The sequence below is a fragment of the Macrosteles quadrilineatus genome, unplaced genomic scaffold (genome assembly GCF_028750875.1).
Source record: "Macrosteles quadrilineatus isolate MER2022 unplaced genomic scaffold, UCM_ALF_1.0 Scaffold_3__2_contigs__length_128488019, whole genome shotgun sequence".
Classification (NCBI taxonomy): domain Eukaryota; kingdom Metazoa; phylum Arthropoda; class Insecta; order Hemiptera; family Cicadellidae; genus Macrosteles; species Macrosteles quadrilineatus.
This window is the reverse complement of record NW_026542596.1, coordinates 102,526,596-102,551,020: the sequence shown is the minus strand read 5'-3', so window position 1 is coordinate 102,551,020 and position 24,425 is coordinate 102,526,596. Positions and strand designations below refer to the sequence as shown.

Here is a 24,425-nt window from a genome sequence, read left to right as displayed (position 1 = left end):
TTGGTAATAACTAGTACGCTTATAAGCAAATAAGAATTAATTATTTTACTTTCTTGTTTTTATAGCTGAGCGAAAATTTTTTAACGTAGTAATTGAACGATTAAATGTTAAAATGATAGACTATATACACTCGTATTATTTAGAGTATGTGAGTTTTTAAATCGTCATACCGGTATACTTATTGCAAGATTGCGTTCGCTAACGGGTAAATACAACAATTTTAGCAAAAAATGAAGAGGAGAAGTGTTGTGACACGAGTAAGGATTATACCACGATAAGTGAGTATCGTGTCGTGTTTCTGGTTGAGTGAAGACGAAGTTGAGTACGATGAACGGTTCTAGCAGTTATGTGGGAACTCTGAAAGCTTGTGTCGGAGGTGGCGCACCACTTAAAACCTCTAGTGGAAGTGGCGCACCACTGAAAATCTCTGGTAATAGTGGCGCACCACTAAAAACCTCTAGTGGTAGTGGCGCACCACTGAAACCCAACAGTGCTACACTTAGTGGTGCTCAGTGTACTAGGACTCTCAGGCTCAACGGGCTCACGGTGACCGCGACGCTACCGCCAAAGTCATCTCCGGCTTCCGACCCAACCGGTAAGTGTACAAGTGTACATGAAGAGTATTATCTTAACGAGACCCTCTAATTAATTTAAATTTCAAAACATCATAAATTTAACACAATTATAGGAAACCTACGAAGTTAGACTTACTACATGTAAGTAATTTATTTCTCAACTTCTTTACTGTCCAAACTTGTTTAAATCTATAACATGAATCAAACGTGCATATTTAATCCTCAATAATTATTAATACGGTGCATAAGGAAGTGCCACCTTGATAATATATATAATACTTACGCATTCATTCAAACTAGTTAACATTATTTGTGATCAATCCAAATTGTAGACTAACAAGTTATAAGAGAGGGGGCATCAACTAGTTTTTGCTCACTAAATTAAATTGATTGGTATTATATTTTACTATTACTACAGTATATTATACTACGGAAGTTTCCAATACAATTTTTAACTTGACAAACCCTTCACTGTTTTTACTCATACATAATTGGCCTCATATAAAAGATCTCACATTGAGGAATCTTTTACTACAAATACATACCACCAAGCTTTCACATTTCTCAACTATCTGCAGACTATGTTCATTGTATAAGCAGGTTGCATGCTAATTAAACTGTCAAATATTAACCTAGAAACCAATATTAACAGGGACGCATATGTTTACTTTGTTTAAACATTAGTTCGATGCAAAAGTTTTGTAACAACAGCTTGATGTATATTCTGCTTGGTTTGTAATTACAGGTTTAATCCTATTGAAAATACCAACATCTTTCATATCATAAACTTAAGAAATGTGTGTAATTCTAGTTGCTGTAAAAAACGTAGTGGATACAGTACGGAATCAACATACAATTTTAATATAATTAAGTAAGTTATTAGTAAGCTGTATAAGAAATCATATTTTAACCATGCCAATGAATTTAAGCTAGTTTACATTCAACCCGTAGCCATGGTAGTATTCCCTGGTGTTGAATAACGTCCGCACGAGTGAGTACTACGACTATGCGCAGTGCTATCCTGATAATTAGACCTATTCGTATATACCAAGGCAAAAATGTGGTTCAGATTCCACTATAAACTGTAGGTCCCTTAGTTGCCATTAGCTGTATGGGCTATTAATTAACAGCTGTGTCTAAGGAATGTCGGCCTTAGTCACTTACAAGACTACAAGATCGCGCCACTCATCCTACACTCATCTCCATTCATACTTGGCTTAAAATACCTACTTTGGTCGCCATTTAATAAGAAAGAAAGAAATAAAGTAGAGAATATACTCATAAAACAATGTTTAGAGTTCATAATTTATCACGCATTTGTTAAATAAACAGAACACAACACAACTGCTTCCAGAAATGTTTTAAACCACTGTAAATACTTTTACACGCAAAAATGCTAATTTTCATGCCAGGCTCATTTACTAATGTATTTTTGTGAGACAAAGCGTCAGAGGGTAGAATGGCGCATGTGAAAGTAACGAACGTGGAGGGATGAGAAAGACCGGCCTTTGAGGGGTTGAGAGGTGCTTGTGTGACACCGACACAACCGACACTGTCTCCTGCTTGTTACACGGTCACTACTCGTCGTGCTACAACGTGTAAACAAATGTGTCACAACGTGTAAACAAATGTGTCACCTCAGATGTGGGGTTAACATTGTTTAACCATATACCTGAATTTGTGGTTGCAATAGGTTGTATAGTTTTGTAAGATGTTATGATCGAGTGAAGCTAATTATTTTAGTAGTGGTAATGTTAGCACAAGGTGTACTTTTAACTGTTCAATATTTTATCGTATTTATTGTGTTGAAACAAAAGATGCAGCTAGTTGTTGCTATTAAATAAACTAATAAACAGGAATTAGTTCATGTGAAATACTACAAACATATACAGTTAGTTAATTCAGATAGTAAATTATGCAAAAATATTAGTAGGATTTAACGAACATGAATAAGTAAATATCACAAAAAGCAATAAAGCAAAATATTAAAACAGTATACTTTTATGTTAAGGGTCTTTCATACTTTTTTCAGCCACATAAAATATAAATTTTGTATTAACAATAAATTGCAATAGAAATAGGAATGTCTAAAATACATTTTGACTAGTCATAGTTTGAAATCCAGCAAAAAATTAGGTCAGATCGGATTGAATATGAAGTCATAATATTTGAACGCTTGTCACTTTATCTCGCTGAAATGCAATTGCAAGTTGGATGAATGAATGGCGTCACAATTGTTGTTCACTTTTATAATCCAATTAATAAACTATCTGGGAAAAAGGTTTTATTGTATGTATTTAACTAAATAAATAAAATTACACGTGTCTGAATCCGATGTATAACTAATTAAATCAGAAAAAGTTAAAAATTGATTTTATGTAAACAATCTACTATTATGTTTACCCGTTTATTGTCAACACGATCCTTGGTACTTCACAAAGACTACAGCTGTTTCATGCTGCGAATGGAGCACATCCTCTGGCCAGAATGTCAACAGGTGTCTTAACATTCTTCATCTTCAGATAATTGTTGTTACCATACACACATAAAAATACACAAATACACACAAAAAATACACATATGTGATTAGCATGGAACATAAAAATAACGAAAATACAAGAAATGAAGCATTTAAAACTGAGCAACCTGACAATAGATAAGGTGCAGTCGGAGAGTGTGTCGCGACCCACAACCCAATTATAATGTTTAAATAAAAAAGAAATGATTCCGGGGAAAAACAAATATACTTATTGTGATATTAAGTAGGTATGTAACGATGTAACATATCTTTTGCATTAGCCTTTGTTTCCATCGTACGCTTGTCAGAATGTTTAATACGTGTATCTCACGGGACATCTGTTATTTGATTTTGAAATAGTATATTTCGTACCTAGGGCCGAAAATGAGGTTTTACTGGCTCGAGACGAGAGCTGCAAAACCATTTTGGTCCGTCGTACGAACGCTATTTTTCACCACACTGTACCCTATTACCACTATAATAATGCACACTGATAGTCAACACAACTACAATTTTAAGGTTATGTGAATAAATAATTTGAGGAATCAGAAGAAATAATAATAAATAGTTGCTAGAGAACGGTGACAATAAAACAATTCTATTGCAATGCTATGGATACTGATTGTGTATTTAATATGCATTCATGTTTTAAGTAAGTTTTAAGTAAGTAAGCGGGCAGCTGATTTTGCGGCCCTAGGGATGTAAAAACCTGCTCGGTCCCCAAATAACGATGACAGCTGGCATGGAAAACGTAACTTTCAGCCACCAATTAACGTATGTAAAACCGCTAAAAACATCATAGTGTAGTGAAAAATGTGTTTTATAATACTTGCCCATTTAATTATACGACTTTTTACTGGCCGGTCTGTCAAATATGGGGGAAAAGCATTGATAAATAGGACAAAAATCTTAAATAGGTTTAGGAACTTTGGTAACTAAATCGATACTTTTTTTAATCATCCCTAATACAAAAACTTTAGCTTTAAATGACACGTCATTTTCTCTTTTGATAGGCGGATCTAGAGCTGAAAACTAAGCCCGAGACACTGGGTAACGGAATTACAACTTACTAAATGCTATTGATAACCTTTCTCAGGATTTGATCACATGTCTCAAGTTCTGAATTCCAACCTATCCTAGAGCCGTCGCCGGTTTCACTAAATTAATTTTTAATACGAATTGGCAGCGTCTCAAAAATACATAGAATTTTGATGTACAGAATGTTATAAACTGTAACGTTACTGACATACATTACTGTGCTTCCAACATTTATTATAGTTTACAGTCGTAGAACTGCAAATAATACACTCACTAGGGATGTGACCGTGTTTTGTTTAATTAATGTTTATGCTGCAATGTAAGAGATATGTTGGGTCAAGCGTCCATGCAGAACTCCCTAGATAGAGTGTTGTATTGTCAATCGTTCATCTTTATGAACCCTATTAAGTGGACAGTAAAATAATGTTCAATCCAACACCAAAGGTTTACTTCTTGTGTTATTAGTAAAAGCTAAACATTTTGTAAAATTGGAAAACAGTGATTATCTGTAAACGTCTTTTATCTGTTGCAAAATATATTCTAAAAACTATAAAATATCAGATTAACTATTCTAACATCAAGTCTTTTACAATGGTTCAGCTTTAAAAACATTATCAATGTACTGTAAAGATGCTATTAAAAAATGCATATTTTTCTATTTTCTTATTGTTTACTGTGACAGTAATTCATGATTATTTAGGCCTACAATGGTTTTCAATAACTTGAGACGGTAAGGTCATGTAAAATTTTGTACAAATAGCACCAATACTTGAGCATAATAAAACTTTATATATAATTTGTTTTATTACATATTTTTTGAATAGACTTTATAATATCATGACAATTTTACATATTATGTAGGCCTATGTTTATTTGCTTAACGCCTCAAACAAATTAAACACCATGAGCAATGCTCGGTCCCCTACTACTGATTTATAATAAAGGTTGTATAGAACATTAACGTATTAAACAAGGTATACATTATACATAACTAGCGTGAAACTAAACTGTATTGTTGTAGCAAAGTGATAAAGTCGTTTAAGCCAATCTTTGCTCGAGTTGTATATCAACAGAGCCATTTAAACGCTGCCACTGTAATTTTTCAAGCTTCCGTATAAACGATGGTTTAACCTGCGAAGGTTTTGTCTCTCACCCTTGGATTACAGCTATACTGTAGTTGAGTGCACCTTTTGTAAAAATGACACATGAGTGTAAAAATTTTCTGAATGCAGGATATTTCGAATATCACGCATCCTCCTTTTATTGTTTTAAAAGTTTACTAGTAAATACGTCGATTGAAACCTCACATTGTTCACTATAAAATCAATAGTCATTTTGCTAGAATATATTTAAGAGGTAAAATTCGATTACTAAATATTTAAAGTGCAAGTTTTAAATACGTAAATTCCTTTAATGGGATGCTCAAGCAAGTTTTAAAATTAAATTTTCTTTGTTTAACAAAAGGTCTTTTTAGGTCAGGAGGGTAGGAACAGTAGCATATATTACAAAACGAAGTAGTTGTATTGTACTTTAGGGGCAAAAATCTTTTTTTTCATTATCTTAAAAAACCCCTACTTGATAAATATAAGCAAAATTATGGATTCACTGAAAATACCTGTTGATCGGGTATTGCCTAATTTAGATAGAATTGAAAAAAAAATCACTTCAACACAAAACATTAAGTGGTGACAGTAAACCTAACCCCGTGTTGCTGTCTTCCACAGCAGTACATTATTTTTCTTCCCCTTTTCATAGGATTTCGTTTACATTAGTTACACTTGAGACAGGATTCACTGTCGCAAACTTTTTATTGTATCAACATCATAGTAAGATAAAATTAATGTTGAATATTTGGTTTTTTGGAATGAATGCGACTTGTGTGACGACTTTTCACGTCAGATAGTTCCTCAATAGTTTCACGATAATTGTTCGTTCATTAACTCCAATTAATTACTGGTTCTGATGAAATTGTTTAGCTTTCTGTAAACCGCAAGAAGATATAATGTGTAACATTATAGCATGGGTAAGCAACAATGTAAAATAGTATACAATCACCGGCGTGAAAACTCATTAAGATGCCTCTCACAATAGTGGTTCATTTCTCGCCTGCGGCATTCCTTACTGAATGCGCTGATTGCTTGTGTATGGTATTTACTCCTCTTCAGCTGTAAAGACACCTTGAATCCATGTTATCAAATAAATAAACACTTGTAAATTCTCTATATTATAAAGCAGTCATTTTTCAAATGCTCAACATTTGATTCCAGTTTTTTTATTGTTTGATAAACAGGTTCATTCGAACTACTTTTTATCTTTAATTTAAACGTTTGGTATATTTAATATTCGTATTTTTTTGGTCTTAGTTTATTTGAGTGTCAGTACTGGATCAAAGTTCTTGTTTTTATGACTTTTAGGAATTCATGGATCTCAATTTGCATCAGATTGACGTGCTGATTTCCATAAGTCTTATATATTGAGTTCAGATCTTTGTACTGTCTTAATAAAAATAAAAATCTGCATATAATAAAATTTAAATATTTAAATAGATTAAGCTTAACTCATAACATATTATTGGTAAACCCAAATCAATAATTTCGTTCCTAACCTTTAACACTTATTTCTATCGTGTAATTCAGTTTTACCTAATAGTCAATGGTTTTGCATACAGATTGTATATAAACTTCTAGGAAAGATTTTATGGATTTTAATGTTACTGATGTAGAAAAAAACCTTCATGTTAACATGGTTCTAAAGTGCCAGGTTTTCTTCGCGTGACAAAGCACCACCTTTAATTAGTTCTCATTTATTTTTTTTTTGACGATTTGCCAAAGAAATAATGTATGGAGAAAAGAAGAAACAAACGTTGGTGTTTGCTTTGGCCGAAAAAAATATGATGACATTAATAACAATACACCCAAGTGGAACAAATTGATTAATATTAAAAAATAGAAACATACCCTGATTTAATTTCACGTATTTAGAAAGTTACCATGCATTTCGTCTGCTATTCACGTCAACGACCTATGTAGAGTGTATGTGAATCTACTATCTCATATTAATAAAGGCCATGGTAAAATATTAACAGTGCATTTATTATAAGTTACTTGGGAAGCATACTAAAGTAAGGAAAAATAGTATAATTGTCAAGAGGAAAATCTTTTGTTGTTAAGTATTGAGCATTCGCTTTGATTTAGCGTTAGTTATCGTTGTTGTTTATTTATTTTTGTTACTGTTATTTGTTGTTGTTGAAATTAAGGCCACTTCAAGAAAAAAGTTATATTCATATTTATTTTAAAGAGCACAGCCGTTTTAATTTACTATATTAATAAATAAGAAGCCCTATTTAATAAAAATCATAATCACAGCATTAAACTTTTTAATATTTATAAACTAATGTCCAAAATATAACAAGCAGTGTTTGTAGATACATGTAGTTAAATACTCGATTTGTATTAGATTTTATTTGAATGTTTAAACATCCAGACGCTTCTGATTGATCACCGTTTACACAAGCAAAACTTCAAAGAAATACATTTAAAGTGTGACTTTGACATGTCTTATAATACTCTTTGATGTATTGAGAAGAAAAAAGGTTGTTTTGATAAAATAAAGTCTTATTTTAACTATGTTTCCTAAGAAACATGACGTGATATTTTGGGTACTCCCACGTTTTCCCTTCTTTCAGCAGACCTATAAAACTGATTGCAACACTAATAAACATAAATATATGTAGAATACAAGAATGATTTAATGTAAATTATTTAAACGTGTAAGAATGATAAAAGTATAATTTACAATAATGTACAGCAATAAAAACACGGAGTTTATTACATCTTTTACAAATACTATTTCAACATACTTTCGATAACCGGTAACAAATGTCTGTTTATAAATATACTGGCTTAATACAGTTAAAATACCATTAAAGATGAATCGGGATTTAATCCAAATAATTTTTAATTATTAAAAACAAGATACTTGAATGATTAAGATTAAACAGTTTCATTTTGTCATTCAGTTCAATCTTACTCAGTTTGGTTAAGGTCAAACTGACGATGAATAAACACTGTCTTAAGTGATTTTTGGAGTTATTTTACTGGCAAAGTGCTTTTACACAGCTAGAAATTAAATTTAATGGATCAGTGTGTCCATAAAACATTACCTTTACGCTGATAAATATTTTTATGTCTAAACTAGTTAAAAACTTTTACAATATGAATCGTATCTAATCCACAATTAACAGGACAATTTACAAGATTTTATTAAATTACATAGCAAAAGTTAAAACAATTGTATTTTATCTAGTGATTATTTTAATACTAGATGTGCAGATAAAAAAATTAAAGCAATATATAGTTAAAATATTGATATTGTTTAAACTAAATGGAATATTTTCCTTCATATAAAACTGTTATATTTTATAAAAAAATTACATCCCTACTAACCCTAAGTATTGCACGGAGTTGAATTGAATATAAATATACTATTAGATGGGCTTACAGCATCACCACGTATACACTTTTGTAAAGGGTTCAGTTATTTTTAATGTAATTAGTAGGTTCAACATGTGGAATGTTTAAAATACAACAGAATATACGCACTGCAGCTACATTCTCTTGTATGCAGTGATATTTATTATTATATATTTATTTATTTATTGTAGAAATTTTGAGAGTTTTGTAGAAGCATGTTGATTGTTATTGAATTTGCCTTGTGAATACCTTGTGATTATTATGCCTTGTTTAACTGACGATTCCAAATGCATGTAATTTGTCAAAAGGAAAATAAATATTCTTATTTTTATTCTTATTCTTATGTTATTATTAAAATGAAATAAACAAATAGAGAGTTTGTTACTTAGTAAACGATTTGCATGTTGTGGTGATGTTACAAATATATGAGGTAATTAACATAGACTTTTAGGATCAATTTATTTATTGAACATGTTAATCATCCTAACCAACGTAACTACAAATCTGAATGGGAAAAAATAAAAAATAAATGATTAAAAGTAAACAAACTTATCCGTATTTTGAACAAAATATAATCTTACGCACACTTTATTTTCAGGCTAAACTACTGTCTAAGACAAAACAAAAAAATAAATTAAGGGGTTTAAAAACAATAAAAGAGTGTGGTTGGATATTTATTGTTCACCTGAGTTAACTGGATCACTATTTTCCAAATAATAAAAAGATTCTAGATTAACTTTGGCCTGGTTTTACGTTATCAAATTTAACATCATAAGCAGAGTTTTACTCTCTTTTTATAGTCATATGCTTATAGTTTGGTCTGCTCAAATAGAAATGTCCCTAAAAACTGATAGAATAGCATAGTAGGAATCAACGAGATTCTCAAAAACCAAAAATTTAGACACCTGTTGTAAACTAAAAATACCTTGCCCCAGTTTTTGCATACATAGACCAAGTGTAAATCAAAAGACAGGTTTGAATCGACAATAGGATTAGGAAATTTACAAAATGTTACTGGTATTTTATAAAGGTAGACGCTAAAATGGCAGTTTTTATCTTAAATTTGCAATTAGTTCAGCAAATATTGAGCTACTATAGTTGAGAATCCAATTACCACTAAATCGTGTACCATGTTATAAACGATATCTAGAACAATTTAAAATTTCTAAATGTATCGTAAATCAAATATGTATTTAAGATAAACTTAGACGTCTTATAGTTAATTTTTGATGGTCAATATTTTGTTGGGAGTAGTTATTGCGAGTAGAATAGTGCTACAACTGCGCTATATAAAAATGAAGATGAGTTTTTAGCCAAGATGTTTAAGTTTCTGTTTTACTTATTAAAAATTTAATTAAGTAAAGGCGATCAGGTGGAGGAAATAATTATCGAGAGCGGGCTAGGCGGGTATTAGACATGATCGCCACTTTGAACTGTTTTTGCCTCAAGACACTCCAAGCGGACCGATTATTATTTATTGGTCGCCCTGCAATTAAGAGATTTGCCTGGCTGTATTTTTACTTAATTATGATTCAATTAGAAATATTTTATGTGGATTGTAAGGTACTACAATATTATTCTAAGTAATTATATTAAGTTGTGTTACATTAAATAAATACTTATTCAAATATAGTACTTAAATATAGTTTTTTTTTCTTGGGACGCTAGGCACGAACACATTTCAAATTACTTCAGGCTAGACCTAGGGGTTACGGCAATATCACTTAGATAAAATCCATTGGTGATTTGGCGGGGTTTGAACCCGGGACCCCAGGAACCGGAGTCCCGCACTCTAACCACTAGACCAGCTCCCCCAAATATAGTACATGCCAACAAAGTATAAATATGTTTGCTATTTTAATAAGGTCAGGAACGTCTAATAATTTAGTGAAAATGATATATTAATGTAATGTCGCTAGTTATGACAATACTACGTAAAAGAAAACAATAATTAAAAAGCTATAGTAAATGTCGAAAGTCCAAATAATTATTATTTGTTAATTACTACTACCATCCATTGAGATGAGGACGTGTATTTTAACCCAAATATGCGTGAAGGGTTAGTGTAGAATGGTGTGAGATGATCTGTGTTGTTTTGTTAAAGACTAAGATCATATGTTTCATCAGCCAGGATCATTTATTTAAAGCCAGGATCAAGGACAGTTGGGTCTAGTTTCGATACATCAAAAAGATAATGAATTTTCTCAGGATCGAACCGGCGACCTTATGATTGTTAGGTACGTACTTTATTATTAATTATAAAAAGATGCAAAAAAGGAATGTCAAAGCATTTATTGATAAACATGGTATTACTAAGTGTCCTTTGTTGGAAATTAATATGAATTAAATAAAAACATATTTTTTAATAATGTAGAACATTTTGAACAATATTCTTTTCTATTACAGGATCTCAAATCAAGTAAATAATTACACCACACTAGACGACTGTAACATTAGCGCACCAACAACTTAAATAAAAAAATATAATTAATAATTTTATTTTTTTAAAGAATTAGATCCATTTCCTTACTCAGGTTTATTACGTGATCCTTATTTTACCTTCTCCAGCTTAGTATAATAAAACTAGTATATCTGATTATAATCGTAATTCGTGGTCTTGTCACTGTATTCTTGTGTCATAGATAAATCAATTTAAACGTTTAATCTATACATATATTTTTTTATTCAATAGCACTATCTAATTGATAGAACCACACATAAATATAAATACCGCTGATGCTATAAATAACATTGGTGCTTATTAATGTAAATTAATATCTGGTATGAAATTGCATATAATGCAAATCTGGAGAAGAACTGGCACCGGGAGTCTACATTGGTTATTCATATATTCCACTACTGATCCAGCTTATATTAATGAATCCCACCATGAAGCAAACAGTATACGATTTGTTCATTACTACTGGACTAGTCTTAGTAAAGAACTATTTTCAAGACCCATTTTAAAGCTATACGTAATCGCCTATTCTTTTACGGTAGACGTGTAAACTAAAGTGACAGAATTAAAGAAAAAAGGAAAAAATTGTATTATTGTCGGGATCACGTAAGTTTGCAGTTGGCGGCAGCCTATCACAAGACAAGGCTAGTGCGACGTTGCCATATCGCCCATTGACAACACTAATTAAAATATACAAAGCAATATTTTCAAGTAAGCTGGTATTATTAGATTTGGCAACACCGCACCGTTGTCATTGGTTAATTCAAAACCATATGGTAAATAGGCTCCTCCCTCAACTGCAAACTTATGTGGTCCCGACTATAGTAATTTCTTCTTAATTATATTTGTGAAATTATTATCTAAAAAAATAACTCATTGGGGATAAGATATGCAATACTGTCAAGTATCTTTGTAAAAAAAAGTGTAAGCAATATTCTTTAATTGAAATACGGATTGAAAACGGACTACTTTACTCACATTAACTCTAGGAATGATATTGTAAATATGAATTCATAAGACCATGCTATTATTTATACGTATTATGTAGATCACTGTATATAAATTGTAAGTATCATGTAATTCATGTTTTATAATAATATTATGACTTGGCTAATCCAACATGTTTTGGCAATTTTGATTTAAATAATTGATTTAATTTGAATTGATTTGAGCCAGACATCTTATATAGACTGCAACTGATAAAATATATTTTCGAAAGATAAAATAAAATAAATAAATATTATTAATTTGTATGTATACTAACAGAACTACATTTAACACTACTTTCAAGACCACATATTAGTTATATAACGCATTTTCAGATGGTGTGTTTTAATACAACATGTTAATCTTGTATAACACTTTGGTAAAAAATCTGTAGTTTTAGTAATACAATAGATGAAGTAATATTATTAATATTATAATAAAGTAATATAATTATATTACTTCATCTATGGTAATACTAAAAAAAATTTCGTTTAGTATTTCAATCTTGAACACCAGGTGTAACAGATAAATTAAAATAAGTAAAATGTAATTAAAATGTCAACTCAATTTCCCAACGCTGTAACCACTAGCATGTTGTCAGGATGTTAACAAGTGTTGAAATTGTATTTATAATCCTACAAGACGAATTATAAACTAAGGGGTTTAAACTTAATTATTTAACATAATAAAAGTTGCAGTCAATATTTCAAAAGTTGACAGCTATTCATGAATTAGGATAGAATAGAACAGACTTATCTCGATATTTGTGACGTTATTAATTAATGTAACTATTTGCAGCCACATTTTAAACACAAGTGGTAAATTTCCAATTAGGCTACAAGTACTGCTATGTCCATGTATTAAGTAACAACAGATTGATTGGGCTGTCATAACGAATTTATTTCAAAACGTGCTAATTACAAGTTCTGAATGATTAAATCAACTTCTATCGATATAAGTTTAATGAAGAGTTTTCCCTTTGTACGCCATGCCACTCTTTCAGTTGACTGTATTTAAATAAAATACATATATTTGGTTAGACGACGTAATATGTAAAAACTGTTGGAATTTCATCCGGGACGGATCTTACGCTACAACCCTAAGGCTAACTACGAACCGTTGAATTGTTTCGTATTGTGTTTTTACTGTTTTTCCCAAAGCACGCTCTCATTTTATATAAAGCTAGCTGTGTTCCCGTTCTACGCACGGGGATCTTATAGTCGTCAGTTGAAACCTTCTTATATTAAGAACAGCAGTTGGTTTGCATATTTTCAGATATGCTGGCAAAACTAACCTTCGCAAATACAGTATCTGACAGTTGAAAGCCAAAACAAATGCTTCGCAATTAAATTTTATCTTAAATAAGTACAAACTAACTAATAAAAAAAAGAATGTCCTTTTTTAGAATATTAACCATATTTAATGTTATTTAAAAGTAGTTTACTTTAAAACTTGTTTAACTATATAATTTTCATGTTTATCTGAGCACCAAAAATACGCTTTTAACGAGTAAAATGTTCGTGTTATTTTCACTTTTCTTGTATGGTAAGTACGATTTAAATTTTTAAACCCATAATGGCTTGAAGTATTTTTAACGTAATTAGCTGTAACGCTAAATATGTTGAAAATAACTGAACAATGTTATTCCTTGGAACATTTATTAAGATGATCCATTTAAATAATTATATCATCACTATAAATTTATTTCTGGTTTTATGCGTCATCCTTTGGATTGTCTTGCTATTATTTATTTCTCGACAGAGTTTTTGATATATTTCTACAGGTTGGCTCTAAGTACAACTGTTTTCAATAGTACAGCGACAGGCCCGGGAAACCCTACGGCATATTACTGTTGACGGAAAGGAAATACGTCACCAAGTAAATTACAACGATTTATCGAAAAATTATTCTCTGAAAATTGATCCAATGTCTGAAAACTTTTTAGTGATGCCACATTTTTATGTTTGTTAAAGTCTAAACCATTTTCAAGAATTTCATGGATAAAATGTAAGAATCATAAATATTTGTGCGTTTTAGTTTTAAAATTTCACTAACCACTAGTTTAAATTACTTATTCGTCCCATTTAAAGAATGGCATTCGATCACATAACACATTAAGCATACGAACTTATACATGCTTATGCAAAATAATTTAATTATCTTTTCACTGAAATATAAACAAACCGTTATACTTTAATTCTAAATGTAATAAAAAAGTATAGATTTTTTCAATGTTAAAATGTACCTCGATATTGCCACATTTGCACAGAAATCGGGTTTTAAATTTGTCTGTCAAATATACCTATAGAAATAACATTAACATTTTAAGTATTTAATTTTTACTGCCAGGTTTGAAAGAATTACGCACCAAATAAAACCTTGCTTTACGAGTTAAATGAAGATATGAAAATATTAAGTGGTTTAGGCTGGAGTACTATATCAACTGAGCCATTAAAAGCCAGCTGCCACTTTAATTCTTAAACGTTGGCTTAACCTGCGGAGGTTTTTTCTCTCGTGTAGGAATGACAACTTAACTGTTTTAAACACTTCATGGCGTCTATTATGTGAATGGAGGCATGAGTGATAAAGTGGATTTATTTTGTATGATCCAACATTTACCACGACATTTACTGTGTTATTATTTTCAGGAAATACATGTTTGAAAAATAATGGTGTAAAATATTTCTGATCCTGTAAAATATGACACATTCAATTTTCGCAACCATGAAAAACTAGTGTTTTATTATCAATATTGGTGTATTCTTTTTCAAAAAGGTTAATTTTGTTTTTACAGTGTTTCATATATTTATTCTTTTGAGTTTTGATTAGAGTCAAGCTTGTACCTGATATGCAGTGGAATAAAATAATTTAAGTATTTTTTATAAATATTCAGTTTGGTAACGAACAAAAAAATAAAATTAAAATGTATGTTCGTAAACACAATAACTCGAGTAATTTTGGTTAAATTTTAAATATATTTGATTTGATGTAGGGTGTGATAAGCTTGAACCAGCAAGATCGGGTGATGGAAACGAGGTATTATGTGGTTTAGAAATTTTCAAAAATATGTTTGTTCAACTGTTGATCCTTAAAACAATGAAATGCCTAATTTCCATCATAACCATCGTATATGGCTTACAGATAGAGTTGTATACAAAGAATTTTTGTACAATCAAAGGTTTTGGAAAAAAAACTTAACATTTTTAATATCACGTTATTTTTATGGATAAAAGAAAAACTATTGTAGGTTGCTTGTCTATGGATATTATTTTGATCAAATTTGGCAAAGTTGTTTCTTAGATTCTATCCTATTAACATTTGACAAAACGTTTCACCAAGCACTGTTATTTAAGTGAAGTGAAATAATTATCTTGTTTATTGAAATGTTTTAGTATAAATCCAATCAGGCAGATTGAAATTGCTACTCCCTTATAGGGAAATTTGCTAAAAAGAAGACAACAATTAACTAAACGGTAAATACTTAGTTTTTATGTATTTATATAGAGGAAAAGACATATAATTAGTGATAAGGATAACGAGTGTTTTCTCAAAACTGTTTTTTGTAGTCTACGTTATTCTTGCAGTGAAGTAGTCAGGATTTAAAAATAAAAATAGGGGGTTTGACCGACCGGGGGGTCTGGGGATATTCCATACCCCAGGTAAAAAGGGGACCCGAAAAATTGTTTGAACAATATAGGCCCTAAAACGGCCTTTTTTTAGCTCTGTTGGCATTGAAAATAATCAACCCAAACGTCAATACAGTATGATTATATAATTTCCCATTTAATTTAACAAAAACATATTATATTTAAGACCGGAAGGGGGGTACGGACCCCCAGGACCCCCCCTGGCTACGTCACTGATTCTTGGTTTTACACATATCATGACACCGTATGTAACAACATTGAAATATGAATTATCTGTAGTTGCTATTTAGGCTAGATAAACTACTGCACAGACAGATTAAACATGAATGAAAACTAGGAAATATACTGCCCGGGAGACGTTAGTTAACCTCATTACATTTGTCTGGCGCTCAGTTATATTTTATGTAATTAGCAACGGTGCCAGTGTTGAAAATGTTAGCACGGTGTACGATGAATGAATGTACCTTACATGTATTACAAGACTGGAATGAAATAATAAATTGAAATTAATAGTGCTTAGAATTTGTGTATTTTAAAAGTGCTACAATAAACTAAAGGAAATAAATATACAAGCATATACATTTTTTTAAGAGGTTGGTGGCCTACTTTAACCTTGCATTTGTCCGTCCACATAGACTAACTGCCCGTGAGTGGAACGTATCCACCAAAGAAAGGGGTGAGCCGGTATAGTGCAAAGATGAACTGTAATCATAAAATGTTTGCGGCAGTGACCAGGATCCGAACCCACGACATCGCTGTCTTAGACCCGAAGTCCGTGACGGTACCGACTGAGCCACCGACTCACCATAGCACAGCAAATAAATACTTCGGTAGATTTATGATAGCTTGTTATGTCCTATAAGAAACATCTTAACGTCTCTATCTTAACCTAACATCGAAAACAGTCTATTATTATCCATTTTACTAATTCATAATTTTAGTCCATGGTAATATTATGATTCCATAACCTACAAACACGTTCACAAATAAGAACTGTTTAAGGCCTTGAAAAGTGATCTTACAAACCAGGGTAATATTGGAGCTTAATCGTTGGAAAAATGTAGTATGCCCTTAAATATCAAAGATTATTCAAGGGACACAACAGTGTGTTTTTAGTTAAATGTTTTTAGCTTGTATACAATATAAAAAGATAATTGTCTCAAAATATGTCCTTAAACAAGTAAACTAAAAAATTTATCCACAACAATAAAGTTGGAATTTAAAATTTACTTTTTTTTTAATTTTCTTCGTAACCATTAGCTGCGTAAAAAATGCTTAAAATACGAGAAACTATTTTAAGCTCTTAAAACGACCTGGGTCTTGATAATATTATAAGACCTACGGGAATAGCTTTCCACTTTAGGGGAAATTCGCTTAAATAAAAGCATTTTTTTTGTAACGTTAGAGCGCGGGATTTCGGTTCCTGTGGTCCCGGGTTCAAATCCCGCCAAATCACCAATGGATTTGATCTAAGTGATAATGCCGTAACGCCTACGTCTAGCCTAAAGTAATGTGAAAAACAGTTCCTGCATCGCATTTAAGAACATTTGATGTTAAAAACAACATCCGGCCAAATAAGTACGTTTTTTTCATACTCTGTTTTGCCTGACACTGTCTATACAATCAAACAAACTATTTAAGAGTCTGCACAATGATTGTATGGACATAATAAAAATATTGATACAATATTCTGTGCTTTGTAGTTATGTATATATTATTATAATATTGCATCGCATAACCAGAGTACCTTGTATTCATCTTACCAATTTCAAACGCCAGGTGTAACACACAAATTGCAACTCTCAGTTTAATTAAGATTCTTAAACACGGAAATTCAATTAAAACTCCACCTTTGTGAAGTAACTAGTGCCATTGACTATATAGTCAATGCTAATACTCGTTTGACAAGTTCTATAAAATGTCGTAAATTATTTTACCTACGACCGTTTTTTAAAGTAGCCATTTCAGTCCAGTTCTTAGAATTGAAAAGTTTCACTTTACAGCTGTTTACTTTCATATCCGCATAGTTTCATTTCATATCCGCATAGGTTTCTCATATCCACACAGGTAACGGACCAATGAGGTTCAAGTATTGAGAGAAAAGAATTAAAATTGTAATGCTTCGAACGTCAACTAATCAGCTGATCAGCTGATCAGTTGACCAATTTAATTGTTCATCCGACTTGTTCATGTTGATACTCGCGTATTCTTAATGAAGTTGGTGGAAGTCCAAAAAATAAATGAAATATTTGCCGAATTGTACCTGATACAATATTATTTATGCTAAGAATGCTGCTAGCAATGTAATATTTAACGAAGTTTAACAAACACGTAATTACAGGAAATCAGCTGATTATACAACAAGTCGTTGCATCACTTTCAGTTGCAATGACAATACACGAAAACATAACCTCTCTAAAAAGTTATCATTAGTGATTGTTAGTAATTAAATCCAGATTGATAGTAATTAAAAAACGGTCGTAGGTAAAGTAGTGTACGCAACTCGCGTTAATAGTCTTTACGACACTCGTAGAAGTTTTTAAGGCACTCGCCAAGGCTCGTGCCTTAAATTTTCTACTCGTGTCGTAAAGACTCACTTAACGCAATCGTTGCGTAAACTACTATTCCTTATTTTTTTATTAAAATGCAATCATTTGACAATATATATTCTATCAAATTCCAGCTTACTTAAGTAAACAGCCTAAATATCTGGAAATGCATTTGGACTAATCGGTGAAATTTAACATGACAAGATCTATGGGGTATTTTCGGGGACTCTTGTAAAAATGTTCCTCTAGTATATATCTATCAATAGGGTAAAATTCAGCTTTACCCTAATTATTTCCGAAGTTCACTGTTTTTGGGTCTTTATTGACTGAGCTACTAGGTCAGATCGGATTATTAAAAAAATAACATATACTTACCGTTTCACCTCGGTGATTTTCAACTGTAGATCAAATGAATTTATGGTTGATACAATGATTGTGGATACACTTTTATAATATATTTCATGAACTATCTGTGCAGGATCTTTAATGATTGTAGAGTTTGTAAGAATAATTGACAACGATTTAAGAGAGAAAATGAACTAAGCCATTGTAACAAGAAGAACCAGAAAGAAAGAATGTTTATATTTACAATATTTGGAATTGTTTACCAATGATCAGCTGTTTTTATTATTTATATACAGGCTATAGAAAATATCAGCTAAAAGAACTGATCAATGATTTATATTAATTTAAACAAATAACATATTATTGACCAAAGAATAGACGTAGGCCTACACTATTTTAAGTAGTATTCCTCACACAGGCAAAACATTGTGAAAATGGAAAAAATGATGTTTTAAAAACAATTTGCTATAGGCCTAACGTACGAAAAAAATGTGTTTTCATGAGTTAGATGTTAATATAAATACGTAGTTGGGAGTTACAACTAACTTTGATACCAAATACGTATTACATCAGTTCTTTGATTAAGTACTAAATGTAAGCTCAAAAAGAGAAGGAAAAACATGTGTTGGCTGGTAGAAAGTAATCTTTTATTATTTATTTTGATTTGATTTTAAAATAATTAGGAATAGGTCCGTTAGGTGATTAGCATTTTGTCTTTCTTTGAGAATTCCCGTTACTAAAATATAAGATCATATAACGTTACCTAAAAATTCGTGTAATGTATAGATACAGTTAATAACGTATCTACAATATTGGGATTTAATGAGGGTATCTAGTAAGTTCGCATATAATTGTAATATATTTAACACAAATTATTATACACTTTATGCTACAGTCAATGTGAAACTAAACTAGATAAGTGATAAAGTAGTTTAAGTCAATATTTGCTCGAGTTGTATATCAACCGGGCCATTTAAACGCATGCTGCCACTGTAATTTTATCACGCTTCTGTATAAACGATGTTTTAACCTGAGGAGGTTTTGTCTCTTCCTGGGAATTACAACTCTTCTGTTTTAGACACTTCAACGCGCCTTTTGTGTAAATGAGTCACGAGTGTTAAAATTTGACTTTAGTCTTTTTGTTCTGAATGCACCAAATTGCAAATAACACACTTTACTTTTCTTTTATTGTTATCAAAGCTAATGGGTGAAATCGTTATGTAAAACTGCTCACCTCGTTTACTAGAATAATGATGCGGTTTTTAAATTAGAGTAAAAGGTATTTGATATGACTGATATTCGATTCTGTAAACATAAATATTTACATAATGGTGTTGTATATTCAAACTTGTTACATTGGAGAATTCAGTTTTGTTAAGTAAAATTGATTTTGTTTTGTAAAAAGTGTGTTCCTATGTTACGGCTTAGAAAAAGTTGAAAGCAGCGCAAAAAAAAAACTTCTTAAAGAATAGAATCACAAAAATAATGCTTAACTCCTGGACATACTTATTGACAGGACATTAAAAACTTTCAGCCCCTTACATATTTAAAATAGCATAAGTTATTCTTTGACTCCATGTTGTTCTTCCAAATCCGTATATTATTCTTTTGGCGCTTTTGTTACAATGTTGTACACCGTGGCTCGGTTGGTAGCGTCGCGGACTTCGGGCCCAAGGCAGCAGTGTCGTAGGTTCGGATCCTGGTCACTGCCACAAACTTTTATCAGTACAGTTCACCTTTGTACTGTACTGGCTCACCCCTTGCTTTGCTGGATACGTTCCACGCACATATCTGTAGTCTATGTGGACGGGCAAATGCAAGGTTAAAAGAGGCGGTGCTCTTTTTTAAAATAAAAAAAAACTTAATAACATTCACTTTGGTCATGATTAACTTCATAGATGTTTCATTGGACCAAGTTCATACGTAAGTGAAAGTATTACTCAGTACTTGGCCGACTAAAATTAAATTGTTTTTGTAGTGACTGTGAGAACTTGGCGACGATGCCTCGGTCTCAGTTACTATATCCGCGAAAGCTTTGCAATAACTGTTCGTTCTCATACTTATTCAATCAACACTGGATTGGTTTCATATGTTGCATATCGTTCAGTAAACTCATAACAATATATAGTTATTATTACTTTTCGATGAAATGGCGACCATACAAAGTAGGTATTTTAAGCCAAATATGAATGGAGATGAGTGTAGGATGAGTGGCGCGATCTTGTAGTCTCGTTAGTGACTAAGGAAGTTTATATAGAATCATAGAAAACCAACCTTGTAAAAAGAAGTATGCAATCTCAGGCGAGAAAACTCATTAAGATGCCTTACAGTAGTGGTTCATTCATCTCCTACAGCATTCCTTGCAGACACGCTGATTAATTGTATATTGTATTGCAGACATCTTTTTATCCAAGCTATTTATTTAATAGGTGAATACATAAGTTATCGCCTATTGGGTCTGATGGTGATTGGAGTGTCCAATCGAAATCGATCACCGCTTACTATCTTATATATATATTTGCCATCTTGTGAGTAAACAGTATAAGTTTAAATATATTATTAAAAGTGTTATTTGAAGTTTTTTTATGTGTTTTCAGGTAAATCAGTATTATCGATCTGATACTTGTAGGACTTTTAATTTCAAAGTTTCGGTGTCTGCTTTTTCAGAAAATAATAATAGTGGTATCAAACACAGTATCCTTTAGTGAAACATATTAAAAATTAATAACAAACAACAAGAGACCTTAATTCAATTTACACATGGTTAGAAAGTTACAATGTATTTCCGACCTCAAGGGTCAAACTTAATTAATTTACGGCAATGTCATCAAATCACGTTATTGTTTACCACACCGGGGATTTGTGTATGGGAATTTATTTCTCATAATCACAAAAGTCACAGTGAATTGCTAATTTAAAGTGTATTTATAAAAACATATCCCAGAGAGCATACTAAAGAGAGAATAATATACAAAATAATCGCCAAGTGGATAGTATGTAAGATAGTATGATGGATAGTATGTGGATAGTATAAACCTCCAGACTAAGCGAATTTCCATTTGCCTGATTGCATTTACACTAAAATGTCTCCTAAAAATATCAGATTTATTCCCTATCCAAATAGCATTAGTTTAATGAGTACCTAGGTTTGGTGCTACAGGGATGGTATTGAGGGGTGTTTTATTGAAATGTTGATAACTTAGTATGAAATAAACAAAATTGCCAAATTTGATCAAAATATATCCATAAACAAGCAAACTACAAGTATCTCCGTAACCGTTGGTTATACAACAACGATTTAATGTCCAACATTATTTTTTTTAAGCTTCACAAAATGGTCTGGAAACATATTGTAAAATTTTGTTTTTAGAGTCAAAAATGGGCAAAACTAATTTTTACCACATAATACCCCTCCATGAACATAGTACACATAGTCCGATCATGCTGGTTCAGGAACTCGTTCGAATAACGGTAGGTTTACAAGTTCGTACCAAATTTAATCAAAATCGGATCATTTTTGATCTAGTTATTGCACTAACGGACACATATAAATAAATATGTATGTGAAAATTGAACGGATGGTGTTTTTGGCCTCTAAGGACCTCAAAACGAAAAAGTAAATCGGTTCCGGGTCCAGGTCTCACCATGAGTACTACGGAAATATTATTCCCTATTTGGGGAATTCGCTAAAAGTAAATGGAAAAATTACTTCAATATGACAATGGAAATTATGTTTTTTACATTTACAGGTATTCGATCGTAGCACATATTACACTAGACAATAATTGTTAAACACATAGATATATAACCCAGTAAAACATCCAATAGTTACTAATATAATTTGAGCGATACTTAAATAGGTCTATGATACCTAATTATGCAGAGACTCATGGCGAACTCTGCTTCAAATCATATTAAATATCTACCACTCCTAAAAATGAAGCATTATGTAGATAAGGTCTGCTCTTGTATGTTAGCGTTTAAAGTTTTATACTTAAAACTTTAGTAGGTCACACTTGAGCATGGCTCTTTGCTGTTGGTTGTATTTTGCTATAAAACGTTAGGTACGAAAATTATTTAACTTTATGTCTAAAGTTGGCAGCCACTTAAGAAATTATTTTTTATTCTCCGTTTTAAATTTACTCCGGCAATAAAATTGAAATATATTTAAGAGTGTTTATAATTATTGTATGTATGAACACAACATTAACAACTTGCTACGGTACATTTTTATAAAACTTCAGTGCTAAGCCAGAGTACTTTGTATTCACCCTACAGATTTCAAACGCCAGGTGCGACACACAAATTGCAACTCTCAGTTTAATTAAGATTATTAAACACGGAAATTCAATTGAAACCCTACCTTTGGAAGGAAACTAATACGTGTTTAACGAGTTCCTTAAATTATTTAAGTTATTTTTCAAACAAGTATCGCTGGTTTTAAGCCTTTACTAAATGTAAGGTTGTAGATAAATTACATAATACATGTTGATGTTTGAACTTTTTGTTTAATACATTTATTTTTGGAAGTTGCTGGTAAAGCTAACGTGATAAATTTTGTTCTCACTGTGATGATAAATGCTCTATGCACTTGTTACAACGAGTTATAACAAAAGTATAATCTATGCCTAATTAATTATTACCTACTTGAATTGTAGAGATTTGCTTAATGCTTACAAGTGAACTAAATACCCGGGCCGCAGCAAACCTGCAGACTAAGCGAATTTAAAATTGTCTGATTACATTTTTACTCAAATATTTCCATAAATATGACGGATTTATTTCCAATAACGTTTGATTTAACGAGTGCTTAGATGTGCTGCTACGGGGAAGGTAAAACGTGTTTTTTGACCATACTGCAATGGTATAAAACGAAATAAATAAATTTGACAATTTTTATCAACATATATCCATAAACAAGTAAAATACAACAGTTTTCTTTTTCTCCATAAGAATAACATGGGAATTTTAAATTACACTTTTTTTTATTCCTCCGTGACCGTTAGGCATACAACAGCGCTTCAAAATACTAAATTATTCTTTTTTTTATATAATTTTTTGTTTGGAAAACCCCATTTTTACCCCGTAAACATCGTGTTAATATATCAAATCTACATGCTGTTATTTTATAGTAGGTTAGTTCAAGTCTAACAGCTCAATGCATGGCATGACATGCGTATGTAGTAGGGGAAGAAGAGATTCAAATATGCTAATAAGAAAAGTTGCTGGCTTCAAACTTTGAAATGCAAAAACCAGGAAAAACACCCGCAGTTACCGTGGATTATCTCAATGAAAAAGTAAAACTATACTATCTTCCTTTGAAAAGAAAAATTTTCTGTAGATTGTTATTGCGCACACCCCACGCTAAAATTAAACTCATATTTTTAAAAATGAATTACGTTAAAGAATTGTCATTCGTTTAAACATATTATGCACAAAAATGGTTTACAACTTTATGTTTTCTTCACATAAAAAATCTGTTAAAATCTATCATAAAATATATACAATGATGTATACATTGTTTATGTTACAAAGTAACTAATGTTTTCACATAAAACAGCATAATTAATTATGGTACCGTGTTCACTAACAGAAATTTTACTGTCAGACTAACCTTTCTGTATTGTTATATATCTATAAAAGAGGAACTATGTATATATGTATCGACAGATTGTAATGAAACTTTCAGGCATTATTAGGCATTATTTAAGAATGGTTTGTGTCAAGTTTAATGCAGATCCGTCAAAAGGGCTCCGTCCCAGAGGGTTTTAAGGGGTCCAATGTCAGATGTAACATACAATGTCCATTGTATGTTTACAAATTCAAAAGCAGATGT

General features: G+C 31.4%; 1 protein-coding gene across 1 annotated transcript in view; it reads left to right on the top strand.

Moving 5' to 3' along the window:
- Window positions 1–327: 327 nt before the first annotated feature.
- LOC128989421 (tensin-3-like) overlaps window positions 328–24,425 on the top strand; it is a 567,672-nt gene continuing 543,574 nt past the window's right edge. The window contains exon 1 of the mRNA XM_054411311.1: window positions 328–595. Coding sequence (XP_054267286.1) covers window positions 328–595 — 268 coding nt within the window. The remainder of the gene's footprint in view (window positions 596–24,425) is intronic.